A 15,373-nucleotide genomic window follows, 5' to 3' on the forward strand; every position below is an offset into this window, starting at 1 on the left:
GGTAATTTCTGTGCCTTCTAGAGAGTAAAAGACAGATTTTTTATGAGTGGGCCCTACTGATGAACTGGCCTCCTTTGTCACAAGTGTCTGTGAAACGTTGGTTACAGTCTTTGAGTGCAATAAAGGTGGCGATTGGCGAAGTGTCATGCTGAGTAGACATGGGAGCTGTGTATGCCTCATTGTGTAACACTTTAGTAAAAGGCAAAGTTTGCCCCAGAGAAAATGAATTTCCAGACAATCACGGCCTTTTTTTTAACTTTGTTTGCAGCTGTGATCTTCATCTTCTTGGTGGGGTTGTGTTAAAGTTCCAAGTCATCATCAATACCATAATCATCCATATCTTGTAAAGAGGAAATCAGTTGTTTCGCAGGTTCATGGTTAACTACATTTATTGGTATTCCTTTAACAGTGTTCGTTACATTGGAACAAATATTTATCGGCTGTGACATATGGATATTATTTGTAATATGTATGGGTGAAGATGAAGAAACTTGTGCCAGGGGTGTGTGTTGTGAGTTAATTTTCCCCTTCGTCACTGAGGTCTGGTGAACTCCCTATTCTGGTAAAGGAAGGTAATGAGCCTGATTATCAGGCACCTGAGACTAATGAGGATGACTGGCTGAGTGGAGTCACTGACTGGATATAAGGCTGCCGACGCCCTTCTGCCCTGCAGGTGATTTCTCTGTGGACTTCTAGGACACCAGTCTGATTCCTGCTTCCCTAAAGCTAAGTTTTCTGCTTTGCCTGTTTGCATTTATGTTTAGTTTTTGTTTTCCTTGCTTGTCTGGATTCTGCCATTCCCTGCTGGGGTGAGCTGAATCTCCTTTTGCCTGTTGCTCTGTCTTCAGAATATTCCTGAGTACTGACATAGCTTTTTTGAAGCCTAGCGTCTTCAGGGCCTTTTTCACTGTCAGTCTGTTGGCTCTTATTTTCATAGGGTTTTTCACGGATTGCAGACAGCAGCCTTCCTGTCCTTTCCTATCTAGGTAGTTTGGGCCCCGTCTTTGCTCAGTCTATCTTTCTGTCTGTGTTAGTGTTTTCATCACCGTCATTATATGTTGGGGGCTGCCTATTGCTTTGGGGTCTGCTCTGGGGCAGTTTAGATTTCCCCTTTCTTTCTGTAGGCCTATTTAATTCTCCGGCTGTGATCGAGGGGTCTAGGGCATCGTAGGAACCCCCCACGGCTACTGTTAGTTGTTGTGATAGGATCAGGGGTCTGTGTTGTGAGTTCATTTTCCCCTTCATTACTGAGGCCCGAGGAACTCCCTCTTCTGGTAAAGAAAGGTAGTGAGCCTGATTATCAAACACCAGAGGCTGATGATGATGACTGGCTGAGTGGAGTTACTGACTGGATATAAGGCTGCCGACGCCCTTCTGCCCTGCAGGTGATTTCTCTGTGGGATCCTTGGAGACCAGTCTGAATTCCTGCTCCTCTAAAGCTAAGCTTGCTGCTCGGCCTTTTACTTTGGTGCTTTGACTTTGTTTTGCTTTGTTTTTCTGGATTTCTGCCATTCCCTGCTGGGGTGTGCTGAATTCATTTAGCTCTGTCTTCTGAAAATACCTGAGGGCTGATTTAGTTTTTGAAGCCTAGCTGTTTCAGGGCCTTTTTCATATCAGCTTGTTGGCTTATGTCTTTGATAGGGTTTTTGCAGATTGCAGACAGCAGCCTTCCTGTCCTTTCCTATATAGGTAGTTTGGGCCCCGTCTTTGCTCAGTCTATCTTTCTGTCTGTGTTATTATTTTCATCTTGCTTCACCGTCATTATATGTTGGGGGCTGCCTATTGCTTTGGGGTCTGCTCTGGGGCAGTTTAGATTTCCCCTTTCTTTCTTTAGGCCTATGTAATTCTCCGGCTGTGATCGAGGGGTCTAGGGCATCGTAGGAACCCCCCACGGCTACTGCTAGTTGTGTTGATAGGTTCAGGGGTCTGCAATCTGATAGTTGCCAACTTCTCTGGTTTTCTGGACTTAGCTTGTATTTCTGCTTTTGCCTCCTACGGTGACTCATTCATAACAGAATCACCCGCCATACCGCAGATCCTAGGGTACTCAATAGCAGGAAAGAATTGTAAAAAAAAACAAAAAACCAAAAAAAGGGTGTATATTTTTTCCTCTATATCTCTGAGGCCGTAGGGGGATTTTTTTTTTTTCTCTCAATGGAGATAAAGCAATTGTCTGATCGTGTGGAGCAGCTCGCTGCGGAAGTGCGGGGAATTTCCGCCTACCTTGCTCATTCACATGCTGCTGAACCAAAGATTCCTACACCTGATGTATTTTTTGGGGATCGGTCTAAATTTTTGAATTTCAAAAATAATTGTAAATTATTTTTTGCCTTGAAGCCTAACTCGTCAGGGAGCTCCGCGCAGCAGGTTAAAATTGTCATCTCTTTGCTGCGTGGCGATCCCCAGGATTGGGCGTTTTCTTTGAAACCAGATGATCCTATTCTGACTAATGTGAACGCATTCTTTCAAGCTTTGGGGTTGTTGTATGACGAATCTAATGCCATTGATCAGGCTGAAAAGACCCTGCTGGCATTGAACCAGGGTCGTGATTCTGCAGAATTGTACTGTCAAAAATTCCGAAAGTGGGCAGTACTTACTACCTGGAATGATAATGCCTTGGCTGCTCTCTTTCGGAAGGGGTTGTCAGAAGCCGTAAAAGATACTATGGTGGGATTTCCTGTTCCCTCTGGTCTTGACGATTCTATGTCATTAGCCATTCAGGTTGATCGGCGTTTGCGCGAACGCAAAGCTGCACAAGAGGTGTTGCCACCTGTTGAACAAATGTCTGAACCTATGCGATGTGATAGAGTTTTTTCCAGAGAACAGCGTCAGGAGTTCAGAAGGCGTAATAAGTTGTGTTTTTTCTGTGGAGATGCCTCGCATATTATTTCTGTCTGTCCTAAACGAGAGAAACGCTTTGCACACACGTTTTCTGTTGGGGATGTTCAACCTAAGTTTCTTCTGGCTATTACTCTGATCTGCTCCCTGTCCACATTTTCCGCCAAGGCTTTTGTGGATTCGGGAGCAGCCCTAAACCTAATGGACTTAGATTTTGCTAAACGTTGTGGATTTCCGATGACACCTCTGCAGACGCCTATCCCTTTGAGGGGCATTGATGCTACTCCTTTGGCTAAAAATAAACCCCAGTTTTGGACCCAGGTGGTAATGCGGGTCGCCCCAGACCATCAAGAAAATTGCAGATTTTTGGTGTTGCATAATCTGCATGATACTATTGTTCTGGGGTTTCCCTGGTTACAGATTCATAATCCAGTTTTGGATTGGAAATCTGTGTCTGTGGTGAGTTGGGGTTGTCGGTGTGCCTTTAGTGAGGCTCCGGTGTTTTCAACCTCTCCTCAGTCGCATGATGTTCCTGATTATTTGGCGGACTTTTATGATGTATTTAGTGAGAATGAGTCTGCCTCTCTGCCTCCTCATAGGAGTTATGACTGTGCAATTGAACTGAGCCCGGGCTGTAAATTTCCCAAGGGTCGGCTCTTCAATTTATCTGTACCCGAGCACGAGGCTATGCGACCCTATATTAAGGAGGCGTTGGAGAAGGGTCATATTAGACCATCCTCATCACCCTTAGGTGCCGGTTTTTTTTTTGTAGCCAAAAAGGATGGATCATTAAGACCTTGTATTGATTATCGTGCCCTCAACAAAATTACTGTTAAATATCAGTATCCGTTACCCCTGATTTCTGATCTATTCTCCAGAGTTAAAGGTGCTTGCTGGTTTACCAAGCTTGACCTCAGGGGGGCGTATAATCTTATTCGCATTAAGCATGGGGATGAATGGAAGACGGCGTTTAATACTCCGGAGGGACATTTTGAGTACCTGGTGATGCCTTTTGGGCTCACTAATGCCCCTTCTGTCTTCCAGTGCTTCATGAACGATATTTTCCGAGATTTTGTCGATAAATTTTTGATTATCTATCTGGATGATATTTTGATCTTCTCCAAGGATTGGGATTCTCATGTGGAACATATTCGGACTGTGTTCCGGATCTTGAGGGAGAATTCCCTGTATGTCAAAGGATCTAAATGCCTTTTTGGAGTACAGAGGATTTCTTTTTTGGGATTTATTTTGTCCCCGTCAACTATTGAAATGGACCCGGCCAAGGTACAGGCCATTCACGATTGGGTTCAGCCCACTTCTTTGAAGGCCCTCCAGAAGTTTTTGGGTTTTGCTAATTTTTATTGGAAATTTATAGCAAAATTTTCTAGTATTGCCAAGCCATTGACTGATTTGACTAAAAAGGGTGCTGATGTGTTAAATTGGTCTCCGGAGGCTGTTTCTTCCTTTCAGGAGCTGAAGCGAAGATTCACCTCCGACCCGGTTTTGCGGCAACCTGATGTCTCACTTCCATTCCAGGTAGAGGTGGATGCTTCTGAGATTGGTGCAGGAGCTGTTTTGTCCCAAAAGGATCCTGTAACATCTAAAATGAATCCCTGTGCTTTCTTTTCCCGAAAGTTCTCTCCATCTGAACGTAACTATGATGTGGGGAATAGGGAACTGTTGGCCATGAAATGGGCATTTGAGGAGTGGAGACATTGGTTGGAGGGAGCTCAGCATCAAGTCGTGGTCCTCACTGACCACAAGAATTTGATTTACCTAAAGTCGGCTAAGCGCTTGAACCCTAGACAGGCTAGGTGGGCCTTGTTTTTTACACGTTTTGATTTTGTGGTTTCTTTTCTTCCTGGAACAAAGAATGTCAAGGCAGACGCCCTCTCTAGGAGCTTCTTTGCTGATTCTCCTGTGGTGACCAAGCCTGCTACCATCTTAGGCGAATGGGTAGTTCTTTCTGCCATCTCGCCCGATTTGAGACGTGCTCTGGAAGAGTTCCAGGAGGACAAACCTGAGCGTTGTCCCAGTGGAAAGTTGTATGTTCCTGACCAGTGGAAGAAGAGAGTGATGTCTGAAGTTCATTGCTCTGCTTTGGCTGGTCATCCAGGTATTTTTGGTACTAGAGATCTGGTGAGTCGTTTTTTTTGGAGGCCCTCCTTGTCTCGTGATGTCAGGAATTTTGTGCAGTCCTGTGGGACGTGCTCCCGGTCTAAATCGTGTTCTCGCTCTAGTGGGTTGTTGATGCCTTTGCCTGTCCCCAAGAGGCCATGGACCCATATTTCAATGGATTTCATCTCTGATATGCCTGTCTCTCAGAGGATGACTGTTATTTGGGTGATTTGTGATAGGTTCTCTAAGATGGTTCATCTTGTACCACTCCCTAAGTTGCCGTCTTCTTCTGAGTTGGTGCCGCTGTTTTTACAACAGGTGGTTCGTTTGCACGGGATTCCTGAGAACATTGTATCTGACAGAGGAGTCCAGTTTGTGTCTAGATTTTGGAGAACTTTCTGTTCCAGGCTGGGAATTCAGTTGTCCTTCTCCTCTGCTTTTTACCCTCAGACCAATGGGCAGACAGAGAGAACAAACCAGACCTTGGAGTCATATTTGAGATGTTTTATTTCTGCTGATCAGGATGATTGGGTTTCATTTTTGCCCCTGGCCGAATTTGCTTTAAATAATAGAGCTAGTTCTGCCACTTTGATTTCACCTTTTTTTTGTAACTTTGGGTTTCATCCTCGATTTTCTTCAGGGCAGGTGGAGCCCTCTGCCTGCCCAGGTGTTGACACTGTGGTGGAGAGAATGCACCAGATCTGGGACCAAGTGGTGGATAAGTTATCTCTCTCCCAGGAAAAGGCCCAGCGGTTTTCCAACCGACATAGGACCATTGGTCCCCAGTTTAAGGTTGGTGATATGGTGTGGTTATCATCAAAAAATATTGCTATGAAGGTGGCTTCTCCTAAGTTTAAGCCTAGATTTATTAGACCTTACAAGATTGTGGAGATTATTAATCCGGTCTCTTTTCATTTGGCTCTTCCTGTCACATTTAAAATCCATAATGTGTTCCATAAATCTTTGTTGAAGAGGTTTGTTGAACCTGTTGTTCCGGGGGTGGCACCTCCAGACCCTGTATTGGTTGAAGGTAACATGGAATATGAGGTAGAGAAAGTACTGGATTCCCATCTGGTTAGACGGAGACTCCAGTATTTGGTTAAGTGGAAGGGTTATGGTCAGGAGGATAATTCCTGGGTCTCTGCCTCTGATATTCATGCCAAAAGATTGGTGCGTGCCTTTCATCGGGCTCACCCTGATCGCCCTGGTGGCGTAGTTGAGGGTTCGGTGACCCCTCCTCAAGGGGGAGGTACTGTTGTGAGTTCATTATCCCCTTCATTACTGAGGCCCGAGGAACTCCGTCTTCTGGTAAAGAAAGGTAGTGAGCCTGATTATCAAACACCTGAGGCTGATGATGATGACTGGCTGAGTGGAGTTACTGACTGGATATAAGGCTGCCGACGCCCTTCTGCCCTGCGGGTGATTTCTCTGTGGGATCCTTGGAGACAAGTCTGAATTCCTGCTCCTCTAAAGCTAAGTTTGCTGCTCGGCCTTTTACTTTGGTGCTTTGACTTTGTTTTGCTTTGTTTTTCTGGATTTCTGCCATTCCCTGCTGGGGTGTGCTGAATTCATTTAGCTCTGTCTTCTGAAAATACCTGAGGGCTGATTTAGTTTTTGAAGCCTAGCTGCTTCAGGGCCTTTTTCATATCAGCTTGTTGGCTTATGTCTTTGATAGGGTTTTTCACGGATTGCAGACAGCAGCCTTCCTGTCCTTTCCTATCTAGGTAGTTTGGGCCCCGTCTTTGCTCAGTCTATCTTTCTGTCTGTGTTAGTGTTTTCATCTTGCTTCACCGTCATTATATGTTGGGGGCTGCCTATTGCTTTGGGGTCTGCTCTGGGGCAGTTTAGATTTCCCCTTTCTTTCTGTAGGCCTATTTAATTCTCTGGCTGTGATCGAGGGGTCTAGGGCATCGTAGGAACCCCCACGGCTACTGTTAGTTGTTGTGATAGGATCAGGGGTCTGCAATCCGATAGCTGCCAACTGCTCTGGTTTTCTGGACTTAGCTAGCATTTCTGTTTTTGCCTCCTACAGTGACTCAATCATAACAGGTGTGTTGATAGTTACGGCCGGTGCACTGCTCTTTAAATTTAGTTTTCCATGAGCATCCATCAGTTTGTTTGGTTTCCCTCCAAAACTGATCTGCTTTGTATAATTCTGTAACTCACGAGCATGTTGCACTTTTCTCTTTATACGGACACGTGCGTATTTGGCAACGTAGTTCTTACGGGCATCTTTTATGCACAGCTTCAGACACGCATCTGTTACACCGATCTTCTGACAGGCATGAAAGGCATTCTGCTAATTGGTGGTGGGTGGCTACACGACTAATCATTGTAGGCTGTATCCTGGATTTCATACCTCCCATAGCCACCGCTGTTATTAATCCTGTACGTTCCCATTCCTGCCGTCACCATGCCCCTTTTCCTGATCACTTTATCCAACAATTAGTCTGACATATTTTTGCTAAAAACCTTCACCTTCCCAGCAGCAACTGTAGGAAACCATGTTACTGTTTTTCAGGGTGTTTATGATGCCCGTTAAAGTAAAAAGTTTACACACTATGTTGATTTTCGGGGGGAAATGTTTGTCAGCCCAAACAATTAGTGTATGGGCAGTCCAAGTATAGGAGACACACTCCTTTGTAATGGGAAAAAATGTTTCTGCGGACCTCCTACATGTAAATTCCAAGGGGGATTGGGATGCATGCAAATGTGCGCCAGGCCTTGCATTCGCTTCATGGGCAAACTTTATAGTATAAAAAAAAGAATAATGGGAACTTGTTTCATGTAGCCACCCAGTACCTCATTTCAAAGAGTTATTGGGGTGCGTGTAACTTTGTGGCAAGGCAGGCCTTGCATTCCATGCATAGGCTAACAGTATGGCATTACCAAAAGAATAATGTGAACTGGGTTTTCCTGTGTCCATCCAGTACCTGGGTTCAAAAGCTTATTGGATGCATGTAACATTGGTGAAGGACGGGCCTTGCATTCAACGCATAGGCTAACAGTATGGCAGTACCAAAAGAATAATGTGAACTTGGTTTTCCTGTGGCCTTCCAGTTCATGGGTTCAAAGGCTTAAAGGGATGCATGTAACTTTGGTGCAGGGCAGGCCTTGCATTCAATGCATAGGCTAACAGTATGGCAGTGCCAAAAGAATAATGTGAACTTGGTTTTCCTGTGGCCTTCCTGTTCGTGTGTTCAAAGGCTTATTGGTCTACATGGGACTTTGTGGCAGGACGGGCCTTGCATTCGATGCATAGGCTAACAGTATGGCAGTACCAAAGTAATAATGTAAACTTGGTTTTCCTGTGGCCTTCCAGTACGTGGGTTCAAAGGCTTATTGGGGTGCATGTGACTTTGTGGCAGGACAGACCTTGCATTCGATGCATAGGCTAACAGTATGGCAGTACCAAATGAAAAATAATGGAAACTTTTGTTTCATGTGGCCAGCCAGGACGTCTGTTCCAACGGTTATTGGAGTGCGTGTAACTTTGGGGAAAGGCAGCCCTTGCATTCAATGCATAGGCAAACACTATGGGAGACCCACTTTCTTATAATGGGAATATTTTTTCAGGAGGCCCTCCTGTACGTCTCAAGAAAGGGATATTGGGGTGCGTTCTAATTTTTGGCAGCCCAGCCACTCAATGCATAGGCAATAACAGTACAGGACACCCACTGTTTTATAATGGCCCTTTAAGAACAGTAATGCCGACTGATGCCCCTATAAAAATAGGCTTTGTGAATTTAAGAGTCACTCCTTCATAAATTAAACAAGATGTGTCTGATGATGTATCACACACCACATGGCCAGCTAAGGTTGTTAAATTCTACAATGGCATTTCCCAGTAAATACATTAGTTTTGGTTGAAAGCAATGGTAACGTTGAAAAACGCATCAAAAACGCTACATGTGAACACAGCCAAAGTGGTGGAGGAGCATTTTTTTGGGGGGTTATTTTTTTGGCTTACATACTAGTTATTACCCTGGAAAGGATGTTCCTTAACATATTTCCCTGTAAAATCCATTTTGGTTTCGTTTTTGCATGTTTTACTGAGCACCTGTAAAAGTGGCGTCACACTCTGACACCTTTGGTCACAGCAGTGACCTAGGAGTCAGAAATGCTTCCAGTGGCATTCCCCATGGTGTTCTCATGTCATTTGTGCACTGTCCCCATACATTTCCAAAGTTTTGATACCCTAGAAAGACCTCCGGGGGGCTCATTGCTCGGGTCGAGTACCCGAGTATTCCAATTTGCTCGACCTGAGCAACGAGCACCCGAGCATTTTAGTGCTCGCTCATCACTTATAAACACCCTTTAAAAAAATGATGTGGGTGTTGCATCACGTACCACGGTCACCCTGGTGATATGGTGGTGGAGGATGAGGATGAGGAGAAGATGGAGGACAACAGCAAATGGCCATAATCAGGAAGTGTATACCCATGTGTGGGTGTGAAGAGGTGCATGGGAATAAACTTCCCAAAAAAAGCCACTGGATTCGAGTTTATGTTATGCTGCTATCACTCGGTGGTGTTGAGAAGTCTGGCCCAATCCAAGTGTCAGCCTGTCAGCATTTTCAGTTGACAGGCGGATGCGCTTATCAGTTATAATTCCACCAGCAGCACTAAAAACCTGCTGTGACAAAACGCGAGTGGCTGGGTCGGCCAGGTACTCCAATAATTATAAGGCACAGAGGAATCACGGGGGATGTTGGTACGGTCAGCAAGATACTCCCTCAGCATCTTCCAAAACTTTGCACTCCTTGTGAGAGTACCCCAGAACTTTGACAGTGTCCTCCTGCCTCTGCTCAATTGGAGTTGTGTCTCTCTCGCCTGTACTCCTTGGTTGTCCAATGAACTGTGACTTCTGCTGCCACTGTTTTCAGATGGGAATTTTTTTAATAATTCCGCAACAAGGGCCTTCTGGTACTGCCCCATTTTAGTAGACCTGTTCGCCTCAGGAATAAGAGATAGAAGGTTCTCTTTGTAGCATGGGACTAGAAGTGTCAGCAACCAGTAATGACTGTCACTCAAAGTTTTGAGAACGTGAGGGTCACGAAAATGGCAGCATAACATACTGTAAACTCAGCCATGTTCACCTCCTCCTCCTTCTCCCTGTCCTCAGGCCATCCATGCTGAACAGACGGTATGACAGTTGTGCACGTAGTACCGCCTATAGCGCATGAAACTAGCGCCTGTTCTTCATCCTCTTCCTCATTGTCACCCAATACAAGTTGGAATGAGATGAGGCTGGGCTGTGTGTAATCGTCCTGTATGGTTCCTTGCTCCATCTCATTGTGCTCCTCCTGCAATGCATCCTTTTTGATTGTGAGCAGAGAGCATTGCAGAACACATAGAAGCGGGATGGTGATGCTAATTATGGTGTCATCGCTGCTCACCATCTTGGTGGAGTCCTCAAAGTAGGAAGGTACATTTGTCTGACATCAATGTCCACTCCTGAGGTCTTATGTGTGGAGTCTGAAACTGAATACCGATGGCCTTGTTGATGTTGGTAGTGAACAACTGCCCTCTTCTGCTCACAAATCCTTTCCAACATCTGCATTGTAGAGTTCCAAAGTATGGGGACATCACAGTCGGTGAGACGGTGAGGCGAAAGCTGCAAACGATGCTGAAACACTGCAAGGGCGGTGGAAGCTGTAGCTGTCTTTCTAAAATGGATATACAGGTGACGTACTTTGACAAGCAGATCTGACAGCTTCGGGTAGGTTTTGAGAAACCTCTGAACCATGAGGTTAAGCACATGGGCAAGGCATGGTACATGTGTGAGCTTGCCTTGCCTCAGAGCCACCACCAGGTTCCGGCCATTGTCACACACAACCATGCCTGGCTGTTGGTTCAGCAGTGTCAGCCACAGATCTCCCTGCTCTTTCAGAGCTGTCCACATCTCTTCAGCATTGTGCGGTTTGTCACCTAAGCATATTAGCTTCAGCACAGCCTGAGGCAGTGCTGCAGTGCTTCCAGCTTGTGACTGATGTGGTCATTTCAGAGATGGAGGCTGAAGAGGAGGAGAATGAGCTGTAGACTTTAGGGGCAACCCTGATTGAACTAGGGACTGCAATCTTCGGCGTCGCGAGGACTTGTTCCATCCCAAGGTCCGACTGGGTCCGGGCTTCCCTATGTTAACATAGTGTGCCGTCAGCGAGTTGTACCATACCTTCCATCAAGCACTTGTCCACATATCCATGGTTAGGTGGACTTTCCCAGTAACTGCATTGTTGAGGGCATGGCTAATGTTGTTGGACACGTGCTTGTGTAATGTGTGAACGGCACACCGGGAGAAATATTGGCGGCTGGGGACCGAGTACCGAGGGACGGCCGCCGCCATCAGCTTCAGTCTCCACGAGCCTAAAAGGCAACATTTCGAGTGCAAGCAGTCGCGAAATGTGGGAATTTAGTAGTGTGGCCTGTGGGGTGTTAGCTGCGTATATGGGTTTGTGCTCCAAGGACTGGGAAATGGACAACTGAACGCTGCTCTGGGACATGGACATGAACGTGCTTGCTGATGGTGCTAGTTGAGCTTGTGCAATGACAGGTGCATGGCAGGAGGCATCTTCGCATGAACCATGGACAGGGGATTGGCTTTCACGCACAACAGCAGAAGAAGCAGTGGTGTCACCCACAGACACTGCTCATGGACCCTAGGGTTCGACCCACAAAGTCGGGTGCTTTTCTGACATGTGCCTGATCATGCTGGTGGTGTTCAAGCTGGTAGTTTTGCTACCCCTGTTGATGCTGGCCTGGCAGGCAGTGCAAATGGCCTTTTTGGGGTTATCGGCAGAGTCTTTAAAAAATAACCAAACTGAGGATGACCTAACAGCTGGACTGGAAACTTCCGTCATGTTTGTGCTACGGGGAAAGGATGACCGCCTTGTGTCTGTGGCCACCACACTGCTTCCTTCTTCCCACCTCATATTCCACTTCCTCATCCTGGTCCTCCTATTGACTTTCTGGCAATTGTCATCATTGTCCACCTCTTGTGACACTTTCCCATCATCGCCTTCATGTTACCGTGGCTGCTCAAATATTTGGGCATCGCTACATGTGATTGCCTCTTGCCTTGCTTCAAGTGGACAGGGCAAGTGGCCCGAATCAATAAATGGAAAAGTGAACAGCTCTTTGAGGCTACTTTCACACTTGCTATTTTTTGCAGCGCGTTTTTCCCACAAAAAAACGCATGGAAAAAACGCATACAAACGCATACAAATGCTGCGCTTTTTTCAAGCATTTTTATGCGCATGCATGAAAGAAACGGAGCGTTTTTATGCGTTTGTTTGTGTTTTTAGTGCGTTTTTACCGCGTTTGCATTTTTTTCCAACATTAGATGACCGCACCAAAAAAATCAAGATAGGGTTAGGATTAACACTAACCCAAACCATGACTTTACTAACCCTAACCCTTAACCAAACCATACTAACCCTAACCCTTAACCAAACCCTACTAACCCTAACCCAAACCCTAACCCTAAACCCCCTTAACTAACCCTAACTCTAACCCAAACCCCTTATTTCCATTGTCTAACCAATGGTCAACAAAAAAACGCATGTGCAAAAAAACACATACATGAGCATGCCAATGCGCGCCCATAGACTTACAATGGGTGTCTTGCTGTAAAAAAAACGCATTGCGCGCGCATGCGTTTTTTTGAGGCAAGTCGGACACCCAAAAAATGCAACAGGATGCATTTTGTGTGCCCGAGCGCACACCACAAAAAAACGCATGCGCGTAAAAACGCATACAAACGCATGTGTATGCGCACATAAGCGCATCCCATGCAAAATATAGGAAAAAAGCACATGCGTTTTTTAGCGCTAAAATACAGCACAAAAAAACGCAAGTGTGAAACCAGCCTGAGTGTCCAAGTGTGAGATCAGTTGTCTCCAGGCACTCAGCATGGTGGGAGGGAGGAGGATCAGGGTGAGAAATATGCGGCCCAGGTTCACGGCTACTGAGACTTGACAGTGTGGCAAAGTGACTGGAAGCATTATCCGCTATCCAACCAACAACTTTTGACACTTCTCTGAGTTCAATAGTGGTGTGCTGCGGTCCTCTAGTAATTCGGGCAGGAACGTCAGGTGAGAAGATGTGGGTGTTTGTTGTGGCACAATTTCAGCATACCCACGGCCACTGCCTCGGCCTCTGCATGCAACATCACCTCCAGTTCCCCGTCCCTTGTCACGCACCTTGCCCATTTTAAAAGGATAATATTTTCCACGTTCACTACAATTGGCTGAATTTGGAGCAAGCTTATATGTGATCCGTATGACGGACAAACCACAATTTGAAATAGCTGACCTGTAGATAACTATTTTTACCAGCAAACTTTTGTCAATAACTTCGCTAATACACTGCAACAAAAATTAAATGGAGGGCAGAAATGTCAGAATTTTGAGCGCAGTTATATGTGATACATGTTTCGGACAAATCACAGTTTGAAATAGCTGGCCTGTAGGTAACTATTTTTACCAGCAAACTGGTGTCAATAACTTCAGTAACACACTGCAACTAAATTTAATGGGAGGCCAGAAATGGCAGAATTTTGAGTGCGCTTTTTATCTCTGATCCATGTGACAGACAAACCACAGTTGTAAATAGCTGGCCTGTAAAAAAAAAAAATATTCCTGGCCCCTGATGCCTGGGGCTATGTCCAGGAATATCTTTAACAGCAGTAACAACAGACAGAACTGGAATGGACCCTCTTGCTTTATGCACTGCAGTCTGCCACATACACTGCCTGCCTGCCTAGCACTGATATCTATGCAGCTTTATTAGTCCTCAGAAGGGCTGTTAGTTGAGATGGATATGTGTACTATATATGGTGTACCCACACTAAGAACCAAGCAAATCTATCCCTAGCTCAGCAGAAACTCTCCCTACACTGCCTGATTACAGAGCAGACTGTGACGAGCATGGCGATGCCAGGTCTGATATAGACCTGATGATGCTTTGCAGCCAGCCAATCACTGTAATGCCACAACCAACATGGCTGCAGCATTACATTGTGTGGCAGACAATCCCTGCATGTTCATTGGCTCTCTAAAGAGCACCAAACATGCAGGGCGGGGACTGAGTATCTTGAGCAGTGAGATGCTCGAGCGAGCACCGAGTAGTGGCAAGCATGCTTGCTCATCACTACTCCTGATGTCTTTCTCTCTGAAGAGGTTCTTTTCATTGACTGCTATTACACAAAGACAAAAACAGGTTTTAATCAGTTGTAAAACATGAATGCTCCGCATTCAAAATAATTCTGTATTTTGGGCCTGACACCTTTATTAATTGATCCTTAGATGTTTTTATTTGTTTACCAATTTGTTGTTTGCCAATTGTTGCCCTTGTTTTTTGATTAATAGAGTTAATTTTAGGCCGGAGTCACACTTGCGAGAAACTCACATGAGTCTCGCATCTCAATACTCGTCACTGGCAGTCGGGACCAGAGTGTGCGGCTGAATGTACAGTATTGCTATGCAGCTGAGCAATCCAGTCCGAGTGCTTGTGGTAGTGCCTGGTATTGAGACTTGAGACTCGTGCGAGTTTCTAGCAAGTGTGACCCCGGCCTTAACACACATATCAGCATTATTTTTCTCACTTTGTTGTCTCATATTCATAATCTCTCCATTTGATGCCTCCAAGTTAAGCACCAAGATTTATTTCACAAGCCAACGGTTTTAAACAGGCTTGAACTGGCCAGCAAGGAAACAGGATAATTCTCTGGTAGGCCCTGCTGAATAAGTACTGATGAGCACTTGACTCACTACTAGTTATAGAAAAAAAGACATCATCTAATCATTCAGTAAATGGTCTAGTCAAATTAATATTATATAGAAGCAAAAGTAAATTTGCATGCTAGGGTCAGGTCAATTTTGCACGTGGCTGAACAGTGGGGCCAAATGGTCAATGTTATTGGTCGGCCTTTGTCAACCCAGTCTGACACTAGTTTTAAATATTTGTGGAAATGTTGTCAAAGTCAGAACCACACATTAGCCTGTAAATGAAATACAATTCCTTAATTTGTAGATAAAATATAGCATAAGAAAAAGAGAAAACATAAAAACAAAGTGAAAAAAACACTGACAATGCAGAAGAACCGTATTATTTAAAATGAAATGATTTGTATTCAAACTTTGACTTTAATAATCCTTTACCTGATTTCGGATACGTTATACTAAAGATGTCATCATCTCTAACTTGAAATTCATTTTCCGCAAACTCCAGACCTTCAACAGAGGCTGCATCCTTAGGGAAAAGGACTCCCTTGTATTCAAAGTAAGGATCCGACATGTTTTACTTTAAAAGAGATAAAAGATGAGGTCACAATAAGGTATTATGCATACTTCGAGATACTGAAAAGGAACACAACGTTCACAGAGTAATTTCCTTTAGACTTTAGAATAGAAACTGTC

General features: G+C 45.0%; 1 protein-coding gene across 1 annotated transcript in view; it reads right to left on the bottom strand.

Moving 5' to 3' along the window:
- LOC141085646 (sulfotransferase 2B1-like) overlaps positions 1 to 15,373 on the bottom strand; it is a 209,122-nt gene that overhangs the window by 114,516 nt on the left and 79,233 nt on the right. The window contains exon 2 of the mRNA XM_073571188.1: positions 15,116 to 15,257. Coding sequence (XP_073427289.1) covers positions 15,116 to 15,251 — 136 coding nt within the window. The 5' untranslated portion in view covers positions 15,252 to 15,257. The remainder of the gene's footprint in view (positions 1 to 15,115; positions 15,258 to 15,373) is intronic.

The sequence above is a fragment of the Dendrobates tinctorius genome, unplaced genomic scaffold (genome assembly GCF_039654945.1).
Source record: "Dendrobates tinctorius isolate UK_male_01 unplaced genomic scaffold, ASM3965494v1 ptg000028l, whole genome shotgun sequence".
Classification (NCBI taxonomy): Eukaryota; Metazoa; Chordata; class Amphibia; order Anura; family Dendrobatidae; genus Dendrobates; species Dendrobates tinctorius.